General features: G+C 39.8%; 1 protein-coding gene across 1 annotated transcript in view; it reads right to left on the minus strand.

Moving 5' to 3' along the window:
• Window positions 1-25,772, minus strand: part of PCSK2 (proprotein convertase subtilisin/kexin type 2) — a 102,001-nt gene that overhangs the window by 30,826 nt on the left and 45,403 nt on the right. Inside the window, exons 3-6 of the mRNA XM_048060992.2 lie at window positions 23,734-23,847; window positions 21,950-22,058; window positions 19,647-19,684; window positions 1,104-1,180 (exon numbers count right to left, since the gene is read on the minus strand). Of these exons, the coding sequence (XP_047916949.2) occupies window positions 1,104-1,180; window positions 19,647-19,684; window positions 21,950-22,058; window positions 23,734-23,847 (338 nt within the window). The remainder of the gene's footprint in view (window positions 1-1,103; window positions 1,181-19,646; window positions 19,685-21,949; window positions 22,059-23,733; window positions 23,848-25,772) is intronic.

The following is a 25,772-nucleotide window of genomic DNA, read 5'->3' on the forward strand; positions in this document are numbered from 1 at the left end:
GTACTAAACACACCTTATACGTGCGCCTTGGACTCTGCACCCTTGACTATGTTAACATCTTGCTAGGAGCAATTTTGTCTGGCAGAGAGGGCATTTTATGGGATAGATGCAGAAGCCAGAGATTTTTTATTTTATTTTTTTAAGAACTGTCAACATGTTTCTGTTCTATTTTAACCAAAAATGAGTTTGGGGAAACAAAAAGTTTAAGTTTCCTGAGATCTGAAGCCTTTTCTTTTGGGCCATTCATATTAATACCATATACCTTTGAGGACCAGACATTCACGAGCTGAAAAGTGGTTAGATTCAGAACATACTGAAGGAAAAGTGGGTCTTGGACAATCTCGCTGTGTTAGGGAGAAACAACACAACAAACATAGCTGCACTGTTGATTCCTGGCTTAAAACCCAACAGAACAGGTTCCCAGTCAATGGTGCATGGACTTTAATTCCTCCAGCAGTCTGAAATATCTCAGAATCAAACCCTTAAATGCTGTCCATGTACACTACCCTTAAATCATAGTGAAAGGATAGATGTTTCAGAACTTATGTAAAATTTAACTGTTTTCAAGCTGGTTATTTTACATCACACTGCTTTTTAGTCTTAGTTTACAATCAAGTGAAAAAGCTGTTCCCTCCCCCAAAGCCTTTTCCTGTCAGGCTCCAGTTGCACAAAATTCCTCCTTGCCGCTTACTCTCTTTAAAATTAAATAGTGGTCATACTACATCAGATGCAATAGATGGGAAACCCATCAAGACTGCATTAAACCTACAGAGCTGGGTTATCATAAAGTCATAGACTAGCTCGCAGAAAATTTTATGTGGCTGTCACCCATACAAACAATGCAAATATATACTCTTCTGAAGCATCAGCTTCATCTAAAAACATAATGAACCATTTATAAACTGCTTATGAACCACTGTTCGACATTATCTAAAAAATAGAGTTAGAAGTAATCTCTAATTTTTAAGCTGTAATGAGATTGAAGCTTCTGTTTTGGCAACCACATCATTTAGTAGAAAACAAACATTCCACAAATATCAGCAAATACTTATCATTTCCTCTGCAAACTGCAGTGAATGGCAGGTCAATTGGAAGCCATTTACCTGTTAAACCAGTCATCTGTGTAGCGGGGATAAGGGTAGGGATCATTACTGCTGAAGTCGTAGCTGGCTTGGGCATTCTGCAAAACACAAAGACATTCAGGGATTTAGCAGAAAGGCAGACATGCAGGGCAAAGTGGGACACATTGCAGGAGCTGGGAGTCATTAGTAATCTTTGTTCTCTTCTTCAGCCTCTGAGATGCATTTGGATGCTGGTCCCTGTAGTGCTGCACATTTCCCATACCAGAAAGTCTGGGGAAAGATGCTCTTTGGGGTGCAAAACCTCCGTTAGTATTGCCCTACCAGGGTGGCTTAGCGTGATGTGCTGTGAGACCTCAGGCTACTTCTGAAGCACTGCAGGCCACAGCTCTTCTGGTCCGCTCCCTTAGCACTGGGGATCCTAAATAGCTATTTTCCAAAGACAGTTTCCAAACTGAAGACCTCACACTGTAAGTAGTGATGACCAACTGACAGTAATACCTTAGTCAATATATCCATGGAAAACTTCATTAGGTGGTTTATGTTTTTATTTCCCCTTGGAAAGAAAATGTCATCCTTTCTCTGATCCCATCCAAGATTCGGCAAGAGCCCTGATTGGTTACATTTCAGCGAGCATCAGCTCAGACACTGGACACCATTTCAAAAAGTACTTTATCCACCGGGATCTTAAGTACAGCTTCAGGTTAATTTGACCACCTCACCACTATCTACATGCATATGTAAGTGTTAGGTTACTCAGTGTGGCAGGAAAAAAATTAAATCCTATTTTTCAAACAGTGATGGAAATTACCAGACACTTGGGATCTTCCATCCTATAATTATCTTTTAAAAAGTAATTTGCATTACTAAGACAAGCAGATTTCTACAATCATTTCAATGTCTTAGAACAAACTTCTCAGAATTCAAGCGTGAAAACTATATTAACGGTCAGCACATACATCTGAGAATCCCGTTCGTGTATTTTCTTGATCCTTCAGTTGCTTGAATAGCTTCACAAATGCAGCTTTCAGGCCCTTCTGAAAGTGCCATCCCATGCCTCTCCTTTCCATATAATCTAAACCATTCATTATTTTGCCCCATCAGCAGCATAAAGGACACTCAGCAACTTTTCGATGCTATATTTGAGAACCAAGTGGAAAGTTTCAGAAAGTCAAGTGCCATCTTCTTTCTTCTCTCTCAATGAAAACACATAAATAAAGGGTGACTGAAAATTAAGCTTTTAAAAAATATTTAGAAGCTTCCTCTCAAGTGTATGATCACAGAGTTTATATTTTAATAAACACCATACTCAAGGAACAGAATTATGTTAATTCTTAATTAATATGTACGTACATTCTTTGTAAGATTTGGCTGAGCGTGCTATTGAAGATAATTTGAGACTCGTGTATGAATAGCTTTGCTCCTAAAAACATTCCCCTTGAGCAAATTCTGAGTTCCAGGGGTGCAGGAATAGGCAGTCCATTGGTAGCACCAAAGTCTTGGGATTTTAGATTCAGAAAACCCAGCTCCCAAAAACTCTTCTGCCAGAACGAAAGAGACAACGCTGTCCTTGTTCCTCGGAGGGCATAACTAAGTATCTTTCCAGTCACTGCACAGTGTTTTTTTGGGTCATCACTTCAGAAAGCCTGGCTCTTTTTACTCGGTATGGACAATATTCTGTAGTATTTGAATGGAGTGCAGGTTTGCAGAATGTCAATCACACGGTTCGATGCTGTTCTCCTGCTCAGATATATCTGAATCCCCTTGTGAGTATCTTTATTGATCTCTCAGTATCTCTAAACTAGGGCCCTCATTTTCAGCCTATAGCTGAAATTATTAGAAGGCATCTTAAGCCACAGATTCTCAGTGCTTCTGAGTCTCTGTGCTCAGGTGTATGTTTAATTTACCTCTTTTAATTAGCTCAATTGCTTATACTGCATTTGAAAGGCATGGATTTGTATGAGCGAAGAGTAAATAGAATATGACTTTTCAGCCAGGGAAAGAAGGGGAATTTGACAGTGATCTATAAATCATGAATAGCACAGAGAAGGTGGACAGGGAGTTATTGAGTACTTCTCATAATGCAAGAACTAGCGGGAATCCACAGAAATTACCAGAGGGAAGATTTAGAAGCAGCAGAAAACAGCAAGAAGTACTTTTCCACAGAACATGTAATGAGTTACAAAATTCATTGGCCCCCAGCAATACAGAGGTCAAAACCCTAGGAAAAAAAAAAAAGAAAAAAAAAAAAAAAGAGCTTAAGACAAATTAATGGAAGATAAATCTGGAAAGGGTATTAGCTGCTGTGCTTCCTCCTTCTCCAACAGTCCACAAAACAGTGAATGCTGGAAGCCAGGAGGCCACAACCTGGAATGACACAGCCTCTGACCTGGTGACCGTACTGCTCCCCCAGCAGCCCCTCTTGGCTGTTGTTGGTCCTTGGCTAAATGGCTCTGGGCCTCTTGCATTGCCCCCATATGTGCCATGTCCTGTTGTACGGCAGTGCTGTGCTCTCCGGTGTCACAGAAGCTGAGGTACTACAGCTGGTGTTAACCGTGAACATGAAGGGAATGTCACCAGCAGCAGCTCACCTGGCTGGAAGTAGCCTAAAGCTTTTGGGGGTCACTGTGGCAACCAGAACAAAGTCACTTCACCTTTCTATTCCTTTTTCCTGGCTTTCAAAGTGCTCCCAGGTACTTCTGTTAAGTGTAACCTGTATTCCTGTAACTACAGCTTGGAATAAAGCACGATGCTGGGGGCACAGCTTACACTGGGGTGCAGTAAATATTGCTACAGTGACAGACAGTACAGAAAGGTATCTGACCTTGTGCTAAAGAACAGTGCTTGCTAAGCAGGTGCTGCAGCCCAAGACAGGCAGAAGCAATGTAAGAAGTAATAGATATCTTAACTTGGGCTGACTACTTCCCCTTTGTGTGGTTGCAAAAGGCTGTTTCTACCATAGTGGGAATTTCAGAAGTAACACCAACCATCCTTTTGTGGGATATGACAAGTCACACAGGAGACCGGGGATGCGCCGCAAGTGGTGGCCTGTGTGACAATGGCCTTGCGGCACAAATGTCCCCTGCCAAAGCAACAGAAGGGGTTTGCTATCTGCAGTGTCCAGGGGAGCTGTGACAAGTATTTGTGCAAGGAGCAAGGTTTCATGCGACACCTGGCAGTAAAAAGAAATGAACATCAGTAAAAGGAAATGAGCTTGTTAATGGAAGATCCTGTCCTGTTCTTTGTTAACAAGCGCAGTATCTACTCCTAGCAGGACAGGCTGGAAAAATACCTCCTATGGTAAAGTCAAAATAGAAACAATTACTCTTTTGGAGTAATTTAATTAGAAGATAAAACCTACTCTGTCACAGAGTCTAGTCTAGGGTTGGCAACCTTTGGAGAGAAATGAATTTCAATCACAAATTAAATAAACTTTTTATATTACTGCCTTGGACTAGACATGTCCTGGAAACTGTGCAGACTGCAGATAACTAAGCTTAGTTCCAGTGATTTGAGATCTTTTTCACATGGGTATGATATAACTGGGTACTAAATGTAATTACGTCAGTATATTGCCAGCTCCTTACTCTGTTTTCACTCTAGAAGTATTGTATGGACAAGAAATTAAACTTAGTTGTGGGATATTTTCCCTCCCTCACCTGGAAAGAACGCAGCCCTACTCACATAGGCCCTAAGTTCAAAGAGGGGCTGGTAAGGCTGATTTTTCAGGAATACATCAGACACAAAAGTGCCCTGTGGAAGCTATCAACCACTCCTGACTTTGTAATTCCCCTGTGCAGAGAATTATGGACAGAAAAGCCCTTCTAACTGTGCAGATATATCACTTGTGTCCAGAGTGGTGAGAGGCAAATGGATTCCGTGAATGATTCAGCCCAGCATGCTGCAGCCTGGATCTCTGCTCTACGTCCCATGTAGCCACCTGTCAGACTATGGAAAGGTTGCTTTAGGCAGGCTAAAAACAAACTTGTGCAACACAAATCCTGTAGCTCTTATTCACTTGATTTTAGATCACTGCACTCAGAGGAAAAAATATCCAGTGTAGCAGGAACCATCCACAAAGTGCAAAATTAAGAAGAATCCTTGGAAAGAAAACAACTGCTGACTGCAAGATTTATCTTCATTAGGGTCTTTGAGAAAAGGCAGCAAGTTTCAGCTTCATGGACGAATATTCCGCCCACACTATGAAAGCAGTAGAACTGGTAATGAAACAGCAGTGACAAGTACAAATGGACTGTTTCAAGTTCCTAATTTAAAAGATCAAACCCCAAAGTATCTAAGCAAGAACCCAATTTGTTGGGCTTTTTCCTTCTTCCTCCCCCATCCCCCAGTACAACAAAGGATTGAAAAACGAACTGCCTCAGACCATAGCCAAAGTGTTTCATCTTGTGTTTTGGGAAGTGAATATTAAAATCTGTCATCTGCCATTCTCTTCCAAAGGCTGGAATCCCCAGCATGCAGCTAGGGGCAGTTCATTGCCAAATCAGAGATGAGGTAGCAACCAAAACCAGTGCAAATGAGGATCTGCAGCAGCACAGTGAAATTAAAACATTTTGCCTTTCAACTCAGGTGGTTCAGTTTTCCAGTTTTAATGCCAAACCAGTATGACAGCAGGTATTTCTCGTAGGCTTGAAGTATCTAGTATTTAGTTATCAATATCGATGGCAGCTGCTCAGTTGTTTTTTTCTACCATCAGTGGAGACAATCAGCTCCAGGGAGCAAGTCCGTGCTGTCAGTCTTCGGCACGGAAAATAGACTTGGGCATAGCGTTAGAATGTGATCAGTCCTATCCCTCCTGTTCAGTCAAAACCAGTTACTTGTTGCAAAGAGAAACTGATGTTTATCTGTCACCATAATTATATATAAACAATGACTATTATATAAGAGAAATGGCTGTTTTGCTACTAAAGAGAGGTATTATCTTCTGTTTTAAGGCATATCTCTTCTTTTGCTTTCTAGCTTTGTGCATCTCTATCCCCAATAAGATGCTAACAAATAAAGAACTGGATCAGATGATGAGATTCTTTCAACTGATTACTAAGTAATGCTTCATCTACCATGATACAAATAGATTACTTTTGCCCATGTATAAAATTCTGCTTTCCTTAAAAATAAGCTTTGACTGGCATTTCCAAAGAATTGCCTTTTACTTTTTAAAATACATGCAGTACAATCTTCTTTGTAAAACATTCATTCTGTAAAATATGACAATAACTGTAAATCAATTGTCCCATGTGTTGCTCGGATCTGTAATAAAATTATATATCTTGAATAATGCAGGAAGCTCATAAATTTTTATATGGCTTTACGAGCCTCTAAAGAGTAATTCACATAGAATTCTCTTTTTCTCCTTAATTCAAGAAATTTGCCTATGATCACATGAAAATACGTGAGATAAACAATTAAAGACAAATGTCCTGCTGGTCACAATCTGATTCTATTTATGACGCTAAAGCACTGGCGAATTTAGCCCAGAGATTGGATCTTTTTGAACAAGAAAAACATTTTTAACGCAGGTGGCATCTGGTCTTACCCTCTTCAAGCAACTCCAATTCCTTGGAGATCTAAAGCAGAAAGATACCTTTTGCTCGTTCAAGCTCTTTACTGATGCGAAGAGCGAGCAAACCCCTGGGCTCAGATTACAACATATAACATCTTTGAGAAACAGTACTAAAATAACACTGAACGTCATGTGGTGGAAAAATGAAATTCAGTTTTGTAGACACAAGCCTGAGAAAATGGAATACGCTCACCATGAGGCAAAAGAGGAGGCGACATGACATTTTGCCTAGGAGGGGTGCTATAAGGCTTAAAGGTCATTAATGAAAAAGTCGTGATTGCCAAGTCAGTAGTCATACAGTTAGCATCCCCTCTCTGCCAAGGGAAGCCTGCTGTTCTAGCTCCTGGTTGGTTTTGTTTGTTTTGTTTGTTTGTTTGAAGTGGGAAATAAAATCCACAACTTCCTCAACAGCTCTGCTTCTCCATGAACCAATTTATGTGTCCCATATTACCATCCAGCAAATCCAAAGCTGCATTCAAGACATTGTCAACACTGACAATACATCCACAAAGTAATAGGTTGTGTTCAAAAATATTAACAATAAAGAGCGAATTCACTGCCTGCGAACGCTGTCATCCCCCTCCAGAAGCATAAGCCTTTTACCCAGTTCTTACAGGCACATCATAGAAGGAGGAATATTCAGCCATACCTTGAATAATGAATAAGACAGCGACACGCTTTTCTGCCATCCTCCTTTTAAAAACACTCACAGAATAATAAATCAGGGTATCATTTGAAACAGACAGAGCAGAGAAGTATGCTGGGTCCTGAATAGTATCCAAGATGCCCATGAACTGTCCTTGCATTCCAGTTCCAGGTATTCATTAGAGGCTCTGCTTGTCCACAAAATGAGCAAGAACATAGCACACCACAGTGGTGATCTCACAACACAAAGCAAACCTGCTGCAGCCAAGTGGACTGCACCACCACAAAATCCATAATTTAAAATAAAAAGGCATGAAAGATTCCTGGAGTAGAGTTCTTGGATGCCCTTCATTTCATGTGTAGCTAACATCATTCTGTTGTTCCTCATTACTTTGTCTTACACATCTAGACAAGTGTGGCTTTCCCCATAATATTTGCTGCATAATGCTGGTGTATTAAAATGGAGCAGTTTTGGAGGAAGCTCTGATTTTGGTGAAATGATGGATGACCCAATTTGTCTCCACAAGTCATTAGTCTTGCCCATCAGCAGCCTGTTAGCTGCTAAGGAAACCACTTTCTAGCCTCCCGGATCTATTAGGGAGCTGAGAAAGCTTTCTTTAAGTGGACATTTATGTAGTTACCACTGAAAAAAACTTCTACCTCAATTTCCTTAACACTCAAAAATTTGGGGTTAGGTCAAAAACTAAACTAGGGAAATCACAGCCAAAAGAGAATAAACTGACTATAAACAACACGTGACTGCTGCTTAATTTATAACAGTAAACCAAATGAAAGTCTAGATGTTTTCAGCTAAACACCATCTCTCTCTGTAGCTGGTTTTTGCTACTGCTTGGCTCAGAGGTATATAGTCAAACAGGACAAAAAATAAATCACAAAAACTCAGAGAAAAATTAGGTTGGGCAGTTGTGTTTTGTTTTTTTTTAAGAATGGAGATTTTTTTTTTTCTTGTAAAATTTCATAAATATATCTGGCTTATAGAAATACCCTCCATTTTCTCTCTCCTGCATCTTTCCATGGCATAGTAAATAGCTTAAGAAATCAAGGCAGCCATAAGTCTTTATTAAAAAGCAAACAACCAAATGAACTTGTGCTTATAATAATGAGGCTACTTCACAATTTACCTCTTGGCATTCTTAGCTCGCTCCACGATTTTGAGGATGATGTGGAAAAAACCTGAAGCTCACTACGAGTTGTTAATTACTTACAGTCAGAGCTCTGAAGGGAAAAGCATATTTATGTACAAAAAAAATGCAACATATTTCTGCTCAGCCAAATTCCTTAATTTTCAGAAGGGATGCACAAAAATCTCTGAGATATGCAGGGGACATACTGAAGGGGTACTGAATATTCACACAGAGACACAATGCAGAATACAATTAATAAAATAAATTAAGACTATTAACTACAGATAATGATTTTCAGGGCAAGTGGCAAATTTAAAGGTTTAATGTTTCAGCTTATGAAATGAGCTCCTTGGTTTCTATAATTCGGGGGTAGGGTGTGTATCAATAAAAACCATGGCATCTGAGTAGCTAGAGACATAAAAGCCTTTGGATTATTTTATCATGTTAACAAATACAAAAAGCAAAATGAATTTTACTGAAAAATACTCTGAATGCACAGTCCAGCTGGCTTCAGTGTTCCATCTTATTAAAATCCTGGTCCACATTCCCTTTCCAATACATGGACTTTTTCCCCCTTCAGACTACTCTTGTTCCGTATTAGCGTGACCTACTGAAGTTGAGAGACTAATAGAGGTATAAAGCCAGCAGCAGAAAAATGAGGTTCAGGTCCATTACTCTTAGTTATAATCCTGTAAGAAATAGCTGACAAGTTTATTGGTACATCAAATACGTGTTGGGTGCTGAGCTGCAGTAAGGTTGTGTTTGCAGATCTGTGATAGCAGCCAGCACTTACAGCCTCTTTGAGGGATGAGCTGGAAGAGAAGGGGAGCTAAATTCTCTTGCTCCTATCAATGGGCTTGATCCAAAGCCTTCCAAAATCTGCCACAGGCTTATCCACCAAATACCATAGGCAGGATTTGGATCACACCCAACATAAAGGCCACTTTCTGAAGTGCCACGTGGTGGATAAGGGACAGTTTTTTCCATTGGTGGAAGAAAATCTGCAGCTCAGAGTTTGCAGTACTCAGCACTAACTCAAACACAGGTCTTTAGCATGACATAAACAGGGTGAAGAGCTTGTGCTGCATTTGCTCTCCCAGCAAATGCTTCCCTGCTGCCGCACGTGGCCAGCAGGCACTGACACCCACATCACCCTCCACACAGAGGCATCACAGAGTCGGTAAAAGCCGATCAATTATCAGCAATGCTTCCAGCAAAGTACAGAAATACTGGACATATGGTTATAATGGCACTCATAAAACAAAACTGGCAGGCTCTCGAGGCTGATTGCTTTAACCAGTTACACCAATCATGCTGTTACAAAACAGACAACTCTGGAGAATATGGAAATCAATGTGCCTTCGATGGTTTGGGGAGTTGGCTACAACAGACAGACCTAGCTGGTGGTGCTTGTGGAGAGGGAGCGAAGGGGAGGACTGGGAAACTACTCTGGTTATAACAAAAAACCTGAAAGTAAGCACAGACAAGACAGACAAGTGTCTGTTTGTGGTGGTTTTTTTTCTTGTTCTAAAAGGTTTCTCAGCTGACAGAAGAAGCAACTCTTAACAAGGGCTCAAGCAGTGTTTCACCTAAATCGCATGGATATGGAAGATGACAAATGGACACAAGAAAGGCATTGTAGGTGAATGAAAAGGAGGTGAAAAGTTTGGAGAAGAGATTTAGAAAACGTAATGCAAGCCATTATCTCCATGTCTTTCATCACAAAAAGCAAACAGGTTGACTTACATGCCTTAGAGTTAAAAAGTCTTGAGGATCTACTCTTTTTTATTCCAGTTGCATGCTGACCTCGTTAGTGTAGTTTAAGAGCATCCCAGGGGAGTATTCATGTGACTAATATCCGGCAAGACATGCTGGGTTCTCAGGGATCTTAATGGACTAATTTATATGCTTTTCCATTAATTAAAAATCATTTGCATTGTTTATTCTGTGTGAAAGTCAGTGAAACCAATGGACAGCTAAATCCAAAATTTCAGGGAGAGAAGGTAGGCTCTTCTGGACAGATATTCTCATGTAACACTACACATACAATATATACAGTGCAGCCATTTATGCTTTTAAGTAGTACATGATCATTCCAGATTCTTCTCTTAAAGATTATTATGCTTGATTACAGCTAATGTTTCCACAGTAATTTATTGGATACATAAATTTAAAAAGTGTCCTAGACATCATTAGCTGTCTGAATGGAAGATTCACAATTACATCAGTCAGACATGCTATCACTGTTGACTAATTTTGCAACTGAGTTAAGTGCCACACTGAATTAGTGATTTAGTTTCTTACAATAAGCAATTCTAAAACACATGTGCTGGCATCAGAATCACAAAGGCCTTAAACAGAGCAGTCTTTTGTGCTCTCCTTTGTACATACTCAAAGAGACATTTCCAAATGTGCATTTCCAAAGATCCTCAATCTCTGTAAAAGCTTAAGAGCAAGTGTGACTGAGGTATGCACTAGCATATCCATTTAACTTCCACCAAACAACAGCTACACAACATGGGAAGTAGCAGAAGTTTCATCAAATAGAAGCTCTTGTCCTGTAGTAAAAGATGTTACCCTGGGCAGTCACGTTTCTACAGCTTTGGTATCCTTATTTGCTCAGTTGAAGCTAGGAGGCCTATATCTCTTGCTGTGATCATTAACAAAGCAATGCACAGTGGAAAAAATATTGCAAAGCTGTTGTTTATGCAATCTGCCAAATTTCTGACTGCTCTGGACTTAATGAAAAAACTACCAGTGACTTCAATGAGGCCAATGTATTGTCAGACATCGTGCACTGCTATTGTGTTCCCCTGTAAGAGATGTTCATTATGTTTATTGCTTCTGTTGGGAATGCAACAGAAATGAAGAAAATTATATTTAAATTAAAGCAATCTGAAGTAGGGCAGGTATTTAAAAAAATCTTAACTGCCTACATAGCATACGAGAAGATCTACTGAGAAGTAAAATATTAATACAGAGAACATAAGTACATACAACAAAAATCAAACAATGCAAAGCAAACAGCTGCGTCAAGATGAAGTATCGGGACAGACAAAATTGAACTAATTTCAGATGAACCAAAATAACTTACAGGCACAGCAAAGGAGAGGTATTTAATTACTGGAGATCATCTGCATCTTTATCTACCATACCGAGGCTAGCATGGTTTTCCAAAAGAAAGCAGGCTCCCGAGCTTCCCTGCTCTCCTCTTCTGGAGTCTTATCCCAGTTTGGCTTATCCAAAGGGTTCAGCAAAAACTCTCTCTCTAAAACCAGTTGCATGGTTACTAATTAACAGTGGATTTGGGAAATCCAAAATGTAAAAATTAAAAAACTGCAAACGTATTTTTTTAAATTTTCAACTGAAAATGTGGCATTTTCATTCTGCGGAATTAGAAGCTCCCTATTTTATTTTGTTGCACTTTGTTGTAAAATTACATGGTGTGCACTGCCTCCTGGGAACTCTGTATTTGAACCTGTCCTCCCAAGTGGACCATGCACCAGAGTGGTGTTTTGTTGCTGCTGTTTTATTTCAGTGTATTTCAGAAGCCAAATGTTTAAAGTGAGGTTGAACTTAACCAAAATAAAAATATTTACTGTTTATAAAACACTCATCTCTGCTAGCAAAAAAATACTGTTCTAATTGACGATTTCTGGCCAGCTCCAAAAGCGAATTTGTCTGCAGAAAGGGAGGTAATATAAAACCAAAACAGAACTATGCCAGGTCCCTCCATGGCTAACAGTGAGGACTGACATCTTTTCTCTACTTTTCTTGTCCAAATAAAAGAAGAAAATAATTCCAGAAAAACTTACTTGGAGAAGCCCAGGAGGGAGGCACAAGCCAATTTCAAAAGCACCTGCCAGAACTGATGAAGGAACGTCCTTATCTGTTCTCTTCCACCCCCGTGCATTTCTCATTTCAACAGTCTTAGTTTACTTTCCCTGGATGATGCCTCAAGTGAAAATTAATACCACTGCTTAATGATTAAAGTGATTAGCCACCTTGCACTTTCTCAGTGTGCAGCTGATTAATTAAGTACAATGATTATAGAGAAAAATAAATGCTGTGGACAATGTGTGGTCTTTAGCTTGCGAAGTGAGTATCTTTGGCACCATGTCACATCGCCTGTACACCAGCCATGCATTTAATTTGACAACTATCCCTTTCAGGTGGTTATAATACAGCAGAAAGCTGGACACTTTTTGCAGCACTCATTGCTTTGAAAATAATCTCAGGCAAATGCAACTGCAACGCATTAGTATCTTTCCTACTGTAAGGGCATCGTACCTTGAGGAGATTTTACAGCCAGTTCAGAGCAGCAGCCTGGAGGGGCCCACGTCAGTGGAGCAAGGCCAACTCCAGCTGTACAGCAGGTGCTAAGCACTGAATCCCAGAACTTTCCAACTATTTGGGGTCCAGATCTCCTATAATGGGCTTTAGCAAAGCCATAAAGAATCATAGAATCATAGAATCATAGCCATTAGTGAATGAATCCCAGAATCAAAGCCATTAGTGTAACATCTTTCGGTATGAGAAATCCTGTTTTCAGCTACAAACATGGCTCCGTGCATGCCACAAGTCGTCTACTGCTAAGGCAATTGTGCTTCCTTCACAAGTTGCAGCCTCCTCTACAGCAAAAGCCTCTGTCTATGTCCTCTGGCCACATGAAATGATATGGAGGAGAAGGAGTCTTTAAATTCTTTTGGCTCTTCCATCTTTTTAATTGAGTTGAAAGCTAGAAGGCTTTGATAACATCTGTGATTACAAAACATTTTTCTCTCTCATGAAGTAAGAAGACACCGGTGTCTCCTTTACATAGCAGTGTCTCTCTCCTCTTCTCACTGACCATGTAAAGTGGCTATCGGATAGAGGAGAGGAACTGTACCTTACTTAGCCTGCAGCATATGAGCTCCACTGTCACACGTACCTGCAAAAACAGCTACTGTTGGGAGCAGGGGAGGAGGAAAGGACCGTTTGAGGGACCTCATTATGTTTTCCAAGACGTGAAACACTCTCTGTATGTGGTAACCCAGGCCAGCCTTCCAAGTACATAGAGAACCTCATTTGCCCGGCTGATCTCATCAGAGGAGGCACCCTTTCTTTTTCAGCCTTCCATATGTTCAGAGAAAAAAAACAGATTGCACAGAACAGAGAGATGAGCCCAGACACTGATCCTGCACAGAATAACAGAAAAAATTGCCAAGTCTGACACAGAGAACTTCATTCTCTTCCCAGTAACTTCTGATTTATGCCAGTGAGACATCATTGTCTTGTGTGTCTTTAACGATCATCTTCCAAACACTACAGCCAGCCTCCTAGCCACGTGAGCAGCACAAGCAGAAGGCCACCGGTTTCTGTTGCTGAGGCATCAGTCAGCCTGGCATTTCAACACTTGACCCATCCTTCCAGCTTGGCAAGAGAGAGGTTCCATTTCTCTGCCTAACAATTTCTTGAAATTTCTGCCACAATCGACTTCAACAGCACCCATCAGGCTGTGCTCGCTGGATTTTCAAAGCATTAGTAGAAGCATGTGATATGAATTTATTCCAGATTTTAGTGGATACTTTTTAATTGCTACGCTAGTGTTTATTTTAGAAAACCTATTAGCAAAAAAACCCAATCCCAAAGCAACATAAGAAAAAAAAAATTGAAAGAAAGAAAGAAACCAAACCATCTGAAATTCAATTAGCAATGCACTGAACCATCTGAAACAGCTTGTTCTTCATTTTTTGATACTGTAAATGTTATTTTGACATTGCAATTAAAAATAGGTACCAGCAATAATGGCCAGCATGCAGAATTTGCCCATAAAATACCTTTGATATATTAGCAGTAAAGCTTTATTGGCATTAAGTGCATAGTGTATGTGCTCAATAACCCTTTGAAATGTACTAGGAAATCGCAGTGCAACTGTCTCAGGCTCTTTTGAAGATCTTGCTGTAGGAATCAGATCTCATAACACTGACTGAAATCACTCACTGACGCCAGGCAGGGAAGAACGGGACTCTGCTATGGTTTGGCTTTAAGTTCCCTGTGGATCCCCTGGGCTGATATTAACAGTGCAGAGCTTGGGAGCTTTTCAAGGTCTTCAGAGGGTTTCCAACAAATTTCTGTCTTAGAAGGGCAATGTTTTTCTTGCCACCAGTTATAGGTGAACTGTTTGACTTGGGCATTACATCAGCTGGGATTTCAGTGGGGCAGATCATCAGGGTCAGAGGAGCATGGGTCAATAGCTGTCAACAGAGCTTTGTTAGTTTACAAAAACCCACAATTAGGCCCAGGGATTTTAGTGGAGATGCTGATGACTTACCCTGGCAAATCACTGAGATCAGGCTCACAGCCTCCAGAACAATTTGTGTGCCCTTTTGGTAGCACACAGGGAGGGCTAAGGCACACACGGAGATTCATGTTAATGAAGGAAACACAGACTTTCTAAAAGAAAGAAGATCCTCTATGCCACTGCTACGCTTCACTGCACATATTGCAGTGTATACTTTACTGCCTGTACTATTTCTTCCTTCTTTTGTGGCTGTAAAAATTATTCAATGATGCTTCTGTTCCTCTAACAAACAATGGAAATTGCAGGTCATAACAGAAGTAGAACATTTCCCTGCTTCACTGCTTCTATGATAAGGTAATTATCCCAAAGATATGCTTCTGTGTGTCTCCCAGCAGGGCAGGAGGAGCTGTTATCATATTAGCTGGTGACAAGTAACCAAAAGTTGTGAGGGAGACTGTTTTGTCTTTGGAACTGTAATCAAGTGGAGAGAGAAGACAGGTAAGTCCACCAGGTCTTCACATTTCAATACAAAATGTGTTAGATGACAGAAAACATCATTTAACCCTGGGGTAACTCCAGAAAGTCTTCCCTCATTCCTTGCACGAGGCCTGTTTTGCTCAGGAAATCCCTTCCTGCGTGCAGCTTGAGTGACAGCTGGTAAGGACCTTGGTAGATGGAACGTAAGGTGTGCCAGAAAGACACATGTTACAGAGGAGAAAAGACACAAAGTTATGGGAAGGACAGCAATGAAAACACTGCTGGGATGACTGCATGTTTTTACGCATTTTACATCTCTATAATTCTATGGATTTCAATTTTTTTTTCTTATCTGAATATCTTATATTACTACATATCACTAAGAACTGCTACATGATTCACATTTTACAAGTAGCAATACTTTCTTTTTTAAAAAAGTTTTCTATTCATATAGTCACCTCCACTTTTCCCACAGCAAATGTTCTCTCCCTCCCCCGTTGTTTGTTTTTTTTTTTAAACAAGCTTTTAGCTTCAGGCAGAGTTCAGACACTGAAACCAGCAATTTTTTAACTCCTGGCCTGAGTGTCTTGGTGGGATTCTGATTTTCTTCACTGCCGCTAATCAGGGATACATCCACGTGCCTGAGATGATCAGCTCCCCGCTGCTCCAAGTGGGATAACGCAGCTACACTGACCTTCACCAGCAGACACGGGGCCAAGTATAAGAGCTCCAGAATACAAACCGATGTGAGGGAGAGATTAGCTTATATTTATGTTCATGGCACAAATCGCCATTTGCTCCCTTAGGTTTTGCTTTAAAACAATGTACCTAAGTTTGTCATCTACACCCCAGCAACTGCTGTTCTCCTCTTTTATTAGAGGCATCTAATATGCAGCCCTTGTTACTTCACTTTTCTTTCTCACTCAGATGCTGTATCTTAGAGAAGCCAATCCTGAAAATTGCTGGCTTTATATGCACAGTCTGAGTTGAAAGAAAAGCATGGAGTACATTAGGCTTCAGCTTTTTAATTATCAGTTCATAATGAAGGGTTCTCTTTGTGGGAAAAAATAATTTCCTGAAGGCTGAACCTCTGCAGGGTTTCCAAGGCTTGGAAGAAAATATCGATCCTTTGACAATGAGCCTCTCTGCATTCAGAGAGCAGAATGGAAAATTCCAGCTTTGCAATAACCCGCTAATTCCCAAACAGCAAGTAGCTGTGCTGCAGCTTGCTGGAGGGGTGCTGGGAGAGCAGTCCATACAGACCATGAACACGCATGCTCCTTCTTAAGTATATAGAATCGTTTAGGTTGGAAAAAAACTCTAACTTCATCTAGTCCAGCCTTTAACCTAGCACTGCCAAGTCCACCATTAAACCACATCACTAAGCTCTACATCTACATCTAAGTTTTCTGAAGACCTCCAGGGATGGTGACTCAACCACTTCCCTGGACAGGCTGTTCCAATACTTCCCAACCCCTTCAGTGAAGAAAGTTTTCTTAATATCCAACCTAAACTTCCACTGGTACAACTTAAGGCCATTACCCCTTGTCTTATCAGCTGGTGCATGGAGGAGACAGATCCCTCCCTTGCTATAGCCTCTTTTAAGGTAATTGTAGATTGTGATAAGGTCTCCTCTGAGCCTTCTTTTCTCCAGGCTAAACAACCCCAGCTCCCTCGGCCGATCCTCGTCAGACTTGTTCTCTAGAAGCTTCACCAGCTTCATTGCCCTTCTTTGGGGCACCTGGATGTCCTGTCATATTTCGTAAATGTTTAAGAAAAAATATAAAATGATTTTTGTCTTTAGAAAGCACTTTCTGTTCCCTGACCCCATTATGTCTAAGTGCTAACCCCCCATTAAACAGTTCAAGCAGGAAACCAGCAAGTCAAAAACATAAAAGCCAAATTAAACCGAGTAACCAAAGCCAAGTGTTTATACTTGAAAAATGCTAACGTGCTGAAAACACCACCTTTGAGAGACTTTCTGATTGTTCCCAATTTTCCACGAAGATGAACAGATATTGCCACGGCATGTAGGCATGTACACACCAGAGACACATAAGCTGTAGGCTTTTAATTTCCTAAAAATAAACAATGCAACTTAAAAGAAAGCTGCCCCAAAGTGCAAATGCCAGCAAATGCCAAACTTGTGGTACAGGAACCATGCGAGGGTGATTGCACTTGTTATGCTGGCCTGAAGAGAGTTAACAACTCATTCCTAAGAGACCAACTTCATTCCATTTTTTGGTCTCAGCTAATCTTTCCTTCAGCTGAATTTAAGTTCTTGTCTTTAGTTCATGCCCAAATTCCTGCCTACTGGGAAAAAAGGCCCCCATGGCCTCTGAGACTCAGTAGACGCTATCAGAGCAGGCTCTCCTAGGACTCAAAGAGGCCTGCGTAGCCCTGCAGGGAGAGGAGGAGAGGCAAAGCATGGATGAACCAAGCCCTGCAACCACTGTGCTATGCTTCGGTGGGGGAGGAGAAGGCAGATTTTTGCAGCAGGAGCAGGAACAGCCTTGCCCACCTCTCAGACACAGCCACAGCAGCCGGCTTTGTGTGTGGAGGTGCCAGCAGCTTTACTGGTTACCAAGTTTACCTTTTTACTGTTTACCTTGCCCATAATGTACTAATTTATCAGTACATTTCCTTCCCATGTCCTCTGGTATATTCAGCTCATATTTTTGTATTTCTGTATTAAAAACATTTGACTTATTATCTCCTTTAAGACTGTGATCTTTCAGATGGGGCTTCTGCTGCTCCTTAAAGGATTATTTGTCTCACCAACCACTTGTTCCTCAGTCTTTTCTCCCCTGTGTCTGGCTATTGATCTGCCCTGCCCAAGCCAGGACCAGCCCTGCATTTTGCATTGGACAGGCAATCTTCTTTTGTCCCCCAACAGCCCAATCATTGCTCCACTACAGGATCACCCTTTGCTAGAAATAAAAAACACTGTAATACTAAGAAATCTATTTTTACTTTCTGGGCATGATCCTAGGTTCACTGTTAAAAACAGAAATGTTCCCAATTGACATTAGATCAGATATGATAACACAGGTTTAGCTTGTTTATTTGAAACGTGTTTTTTAGGAACAGAATATTCTCTCATGCTTTGTTCATGCCTGCTGCTGTAAAAGCAAGTGAGTGAGTAAAAAGCACATTCTGGCCCTAGATCATAAGCTAAAAACACACATGCGGAGAAGAATTCCTGCAAAGACAAAGGCTATCTTTTAATAACATCTTTATTTGTATCAATTTATGGAAGCATTCTACTGAGTTATTTCTCTTGGGTGAGGATTTTGCAGTTAGGGCACAGGTTTTTAATTGCCTGCTATCAAGTTAGTAAGCCAGTTCATACAGAGTGCACTTCACCTCTGCAGTAAAGATTTTCTCAAATTTCTTGTCCAAAGTCAACACCTTCTGTATCTATATAACCTCCACCAAAGGTGCTTCGATGTTTACTACAAGGAATGAGCTTTCATTCTGTGTAGTTTTTATTATTTTCCAAATTGCAACAACTAATGCATAGAAGAATTGTCTTAATCTTTCTCATTTTGAGCTGTTCTTCCAGAATGGCTCATGTTTTTACCAAAATTTCCATTTTTTTTAAATTTAATTGCAATTAAAAACCAAACCATGCTGTTTAGCTGAAGAAGCCTTGGCTTCTAGTGAGAAAGCCACTGACTGCAAGAAAACAGCAAGACCTAACGCAGAAACATTGCAAGCCTCTGGGCAAAGAGCCACAGCTTCTTGACTGTCACTGCCAGAGAACTGCCTGAAATAACAAGGGCAGCCCACAGTGTGAGGGTGCTGGGAGCCCTTGTAGACACCTGGAGACCGGAGCTAGTGTCAGTGAGGGGCTGCGGAGAGCCAGGAAGAATTAAGAAAGATAAAAAGCCTCAAGTCTGAAGGTAAGCCTGAGGTAGGTTCGAGAAACAATCAATGGACAAAGCATGTGCTGATAATACACAATCTGCCCTGCGTGTGCTTTGGAGCACTGGACCAAATCACCTGTTATAAAGAAATTAAGGTGTTCCTGGAGGTTTCAAAACCTAATAAATGCTGGAGCCATGGTGAACAATAGCAGCATTGCCACAGCCCACAGCTCTGTGGCCCTCCAAGTGTCAGGTGCATTCTGCATCTTAACAGCAGGATTTAGAGCCAATTCCCAGGTTACTCATTTCTGCCCTAAATCCAATACTGCAAACTGCAGCTTATTTAATGTGAGGCAGCACTGTCATTCCTGCACAAAAAGCCTTGTCACCTTTTCATTCCTTGCACAGGCAGTCCCATTTTTATTCTGCTTATTTCGATGTGGAATGTATCATCTGTAAGATCAATAGTTCAGATGTACTGTTATTTTACTCGTTTAAAATTTTGTAGCAAAGAGGGATCATAATAATAAGAAAATCCACGTTTTACAGGAAAGGTCAGCATGTACTTACATAATTAGAGGCAAGATCAGGATGCAGATAATCAATTCCTGCAATAAAATAATGACAGATTACAAACCAAAGGTTAACAGTTTCCAAAAAATATTTTCTAATGATCACATAACAAAACAAGAGTCCTTTGCAACCACAGGAAAACAATCAAGGCAAATAATGCAATTGACTGAAGTGCGATTCCAATTTTTACATGTTGACTTAAAAATTGCAGCATCATTTCTGATGCAGTCCCAGCTAGGAGTTCTAAATCATTTATGTCAAAATCCAGGTGCCAGTTGAGAAGGGGTGCTCAGTGACAAAATTTATTGGCCTGTTTTGTAAACTAGATCATATTTGTTTAGTAAGACTAGTTTAAATAACAATTTATCTTTATACAAAGTGCTGTGGGTGTCAAAGCATACCAAAACTATGAACGTCAGCAAGCACTGGATCAGTACAGAATATAAAAAAGGAGTAATTTAAACACTGAAAATGATAAACTAAGTAGACAGAAAATTACCTAAACTAGACCTGGGGAGATCACTCAGGCAAACGTTTGACTACGTGAATGACAGGAAACATGTTGGATTAGACTGTTTTAGCAAATATCTGGACATAGGTTGCAGTCTGAGGTGTTGGCCTCATGAGGTGCAGTATCATGACACTTAAAAATTTAGATTGTGAGCATTCATACACATGGTTTAAAAAAGCTGACAAACCAGAAATTCAAAACAAGTCAAATATTCACTAAGAGCTCGTGGACTTATCTGATTCGGACCTAGCACTACAAGCACTGAAAAACTCTTCCAGAAGGAACTCTTAAGTCCCCTGGATCTCTAAGCAAATCAGAGAAGAAAACAAAAATACCATACCCAAAGCTATCAAGAGCACGCACACAAATAGAAACCCTGATATTTTACACTGCATGAAATTAAATGGTGGCTCTGCACTTTGGTGGTATGCTAACGCCTGTAACAAGGCAGTGGTGCGGAATATGCTCATGCTACTGCATTAAATCTTTCCAAAGATGGCAAATATACATATCCCCGTGGATGGAATAACAGAAGCAGCAGATCTACGCTCACATGGGATAAGCTGACCTATTACATATCCAGTTAAAATGTACAAAGAAAAGGCCACTAATCTCATGTTACATTTTGAACATTAGTGCTTCCAACCAACATGTTATTACATGGTCAATTTTATCTGCAAAGAGAATGGCATGTTATTGCTATTGTTCTGATGAAAAAATTACCTCCCATTATGTAGGGTCCTTAGCATTAGATTTGCAAGAAGGGACCCTTGTACCTGTGGAAAGCCTTGTTGATCTAAATGGGGGATGGGCAACAGAAGTCTCAACAAAGAAACATTTTATTCAGGTGCTCTCTTCCAGATTCACTGAAAGAGAATACAAGACAAAATACTCCCTTCTCTAAAAGCTATATCTGATGGGCTAACACCTCTCAATAGCTTTATTTGACCTGAAGCTTAATTAGTTTGTTGTGATTCCCATTATAGTCATGCCCAGCCATTCTGAAAGCAAAGTCCCGCTTCTGTGGGATCAGTAAAAATGTGATTTCTCATGACATCAATATAACAGTGTGTGAATCTACTTTTGTACTTCCCCAAGAGCCCTGTCTTAAGAGTGAGCAGATGAGGAACAGAAATGAATGAGGACACACCTCAGCTGACCCTAGAAAACATACGTGGATCCAGCCTTTTTATTTATTTTTAATATTGTTCAGCCACCATAAAAATAAAATTTTCAAAATTTAGCCCAGAGAGAACTGATGAACGACTACACAGAATTCCTGTACGTCAGCAAGGAATCCATGAGTAAAGCGGCTGTGACTTCAACTGTATCTTTTATCTTCATCTTCCCTGAACTTAGCCTCAAATTAGTAATGTATTTAATATGCAGGTCTTTATTGACATTCAGCATGAAAGTGTTTAATTATTTCAGCTGTCAAGTATGACTTTGAGAATAATGTAACCCAGAAAATGTTTTCTTAAGTACTTTTTGCAGGGCAATTATGTCCTCCAGTCAGTGCCTACAGAAGTCAAGGGGAGTCTTTCCTTTGGCTTAATGGTTGTTATAGTGTGCCCTGGAAGACCTCTGTTTGATAACAGCAAACTGCTTTTAGTGCTTTGGATATCCATGCCTCTGTATCCCTATTGAAGACTTTGTAACATATTTTCCCTGAAGGTTGGAAGTCTCAGCACTATAAGCAATCCATTATTACTTTTTAATCTTTTTTTGACTTTGATTGCATGGGAAAAGCTACTTTAAAATATTAAATTAGCATGCAGTCTTCACTTACCGTCATCCATAATTCCTATGGTAACTCCTTTCCCTGTGTATCCGAGCTCCCATGCTTCAGCTACATTAAGGTCAAGTCCAGGAGTCCCATCTGCTTGACCAGTGTTAATCTAATACATCAGTGAAAAAGAAGAATATTTTTTTTACTTGATATACACACTACGACAGCCACTGATTTTTTCATTATACCTTTGCATGTATCTTTGGTATGCAAAATATGTCCAGTTTGCTTTGGGGTACACAGCTATATGTAATCATATCTACTGCAATAAAGCAGGGATTTAAAAAAAAAAAAAAAGGTGGTAATAGTAAATTCACTTCTTTGTGGCTTATAAGATTTGGTTAAACCCTGAATCTGTTCAACCCAAAGGAGGATTTTTCTACTCAAGTATGTCAGGGCAGTGGGTCAAGCTAGCAAAAGTTACTACAGTAGTTTTACAGAGGACTTTTTAATGAGCAGGTAATGCTTTTTCTCTTGAAAGCGGGGAGCTACTGAAAGTCATGACCAGTGGGTTTAGTGTCAGAAATGACTTCTTTGGTAAACTAATTAGGCCTGCTTTGAGCAGGAAGGTTCAGCAGATGAACTTCAAGGGTCCTGTCCAATATTGTACGTGAATATGATTGTACGTCGGGGGAAAGGGCAATCCCCTCTGTCTTCAGGCACTAGTCATGTTTACCAGTCTCATTCACAAATTTCTCAAGTTCCATGGTAAACATAATATGGATGCTGCTCTTCCAAACGCAAAACTTCAACTTTGTGTCAGACACATTGTATCAAAGTGCATTTTAGTGCACTTTATAACCTAAAACCTACATGCATAGCTTGATAAAAAATATGGTTATTTTTATCACCGCAACATTTTGATTGACTGAAGTACCACAAAGAAGTGAATTAATTCACACTTTAGTTTATTATTCAGTCAAGGATGAAGTCCCATCCATGCTAACAATGCCTTCATTCATCTGGCAACTCTCATCTTAGAAAAAATTAACAGACATATTTGATGGATTCATAAAACATAGGACATGCATTAAAAGGAAAGAGAACAGGAAACACTTTTCATTAGCAAAAAGAGACATCTTAAGTGAACAAGATGGTATTACATTTACAAAGTATTTTACCGTAAATAGGTTGCAATGTCAAAACACCAAAGTTACTTTATCACATTTTTAAGAGAAAAAATATCTTTCTTAGCTAATTTTATGTAAAAAAATATTTTTTAAGTCTAAAAACTTCTCCTTGTAAAATGGGACACATTAAAAATGCAACAACTTAGTAAAACATTAATTTATTTTGACATTGGCCTAAAGCCCAAATTCATCACTTTTCAGATGCTCTGCTTTTGACAGAAGAAAATCAATTAAACAGTATTCAAATTTCTACAAGAAAAGTAAAACCTCAACTTTTTCTAGTTAGTACACTAGAACTTTTTGTTATAATTCTGTAACAATGCTTTACCTGGCGACAGCTCAAAGACATGATTCATATGCAGTTTTAGGGGTCACATCAGCACACCAGGAATGCCCACAGGACACCAATACAGTCCTCTTTCAAGCCTTCTAAGGATCTTTCCATTGACTGAAATGAAATTTAGCTCTTGAAGTTTGCTGGGTCTTCCCAGCATAAAAGAGGTACAGTTAAAAACAACAGGCCAGTGTCTTGGATCCATTCCCAAGTTCTTGTGAGAGAATTGGAAAGAACACTTGCAAGACATTGCAATGGCATGGAAAAAGTTGAACGCCAATTATTTAGTTAGGATTACTGTGATTTTCTTTCAAACTTACCAGATACCATTGCTTTGTAAATAAAGGATCATTCATGTTGATGTCAATGTCATTGATATCTCTATATCCTCTCTTTCTTCTGCTGAAGCCTTCTTGTTGCACGGCTTTCTTTACCTGGAAGGGTTAATTTTTACAACATTAGCTCAATGTTCTTAACTACAAAGATTTTTTTAGCATTGTTTTCAGGAGAGAGAAGGCTTATGAAATCACATTATTTGTGTGTGTGTTATTTGTTCAAACCTGTGGCTGATTTCAGTTGAAATTTGCAAAGAGGCAGAGAGCTCAAGGGCTAATACAATTCTTGGGAAGAAGATGTAGAGGAGAGACACCCAGAAGTGTCCTACCTGGAGGAAAGCTAAAGATTGATCGCATTTTAGATACCCGAGAATCTGCACAAGAAATAGTCCCTATTCAGACATCATTAGTGTCATGGATCTTCTTGCCATGCTTTACTTTCTCAGAGCCATCAGAATCAAAACCACTGCCATTATTTGATGACAAAATTATTTAACTAATTCCCGACATGACTGTTCCAAGCTGCAGGCAATTGATAAAATGAGGATGCATGTCTGGGCCATGATGTCTTTTACTTTTTCAGATTTTAATCCACGTATTTTCAGAGTATGACTTTTTTAGAATATACCTCTTTTGCCTTTCCTGCAAAAGAGATTTGTTGGGAGAAAAGTACCTGGGGCTGTGTGTTCCCATTGTACTTCTGAGGTTCTCAAAAACACATCTTACCGAGCCATTCACTTTCAGGGATTATCTTTGCAATAAATAAGTGATAAATAAATACATTGGCAAGAAAAACTAAATGAGAAAATGCCACTAAGTGGACAAGACTGGTCAAAGTGTAAGACATGAGAATACTGGTTATGAAACACAAGCAGACACAGTTTTTTAGAGATATTTTTTATGAACTGCAAATTCACGTGTAAACATAACTAAGCACTATAGAAAACAAGAAAACTTACACAAATACCTTTGGAGGCAGAAACTACAAATGTCAGACCATAATCATCTTATTTGTACCCACGTAAAAGGACTCTCCAAAAGGACACCACTAATCGGTTGTAATTGTTCCAATATCTGTTAACACACCTTGCAGACATGCTCTCAAGTCTGGCATACTCTGCTTGGCCTAACACCTAGAACCAAGACAGCATGATAATCCCAGCATCTTGTTAAAAAATCATCAGCAGCATCATAAAAAAATCCATCCCTCTTGATCAAACAGAAAAGCTGAAAATCATTAATTGGGAACACCTTGAGAAGCAGAAAGAAGGCAGCAAACAAAAATTAACATTTCCTTAGGCATTTAGTTTAAAAAAAATGAAAAAAGCAACAACAACAACAAAAAAAACACAGTTATTAAAGAAATCTCCTAACTTATGAAGCCATTTCTACATGTGTGGCTTTGGCATTTCTGATTAAGAAGATGTATACAGGAGTTACCCTGCTGTGTCACAGTAACTCACGTAGTGTCAAAATCAGCAGAGGAGAAATTCATCCAAAGGCTAAATCAGCCCTTAGATCAGTTGATTCATTCTTAGAGGTGTCCTTCTATCTCCGTTAATTAAAGCGGGAGCCTCAAAAGACAGCGCTCAGTGAGGTGCCTAAGGCTGAGATGAAACTGGGATCTAACTGATTGGAGCTAAAAGCTGTTTTCCTCGCAGCTACATTGCTTCATTATAACCCTGAAAGCCTAGTACCAATGCACAGGGAGCAGGCTGAGGCACCGTGTACCTGACCCACTCTGACAGAGGCTACTGGAAATCACTGATCTGCCCTAAAAGGCTGTATCAATGTTTCTAAAAGTCTACTTGTGTGAATTCCAACTCCTTAGCTAAAGGTACAAAATGATAAAATACTAAATTGATAGCTTTCATTTCTATGTGTTTCCATTACTTGTTCACATTCACTAAAAGCAGAGAAGACTGAAAAGAAAAACTAAAACAAAATAAGCTGAAAAGAGGACAGTGATTAAGCAGGAACCACATGAGGTGTACTTAGTGGTGCCAGGTATCTGTATAAAGAAA

This window comes from Anser cygnoides, chromosome 3 (genome assembly GCF_040182565.1).
Source record: "Anser cygnoides isolate HZ-2024a breed goose chromosome 3, Taihu_goose_T2T_genome, whole genome shotgun sequence".
Lineage (NCBI taxonomy): Eukaryota > Metazoa > Chordata > Aves > Anseriformes > Anatidae > Anser > Anser cygnoides.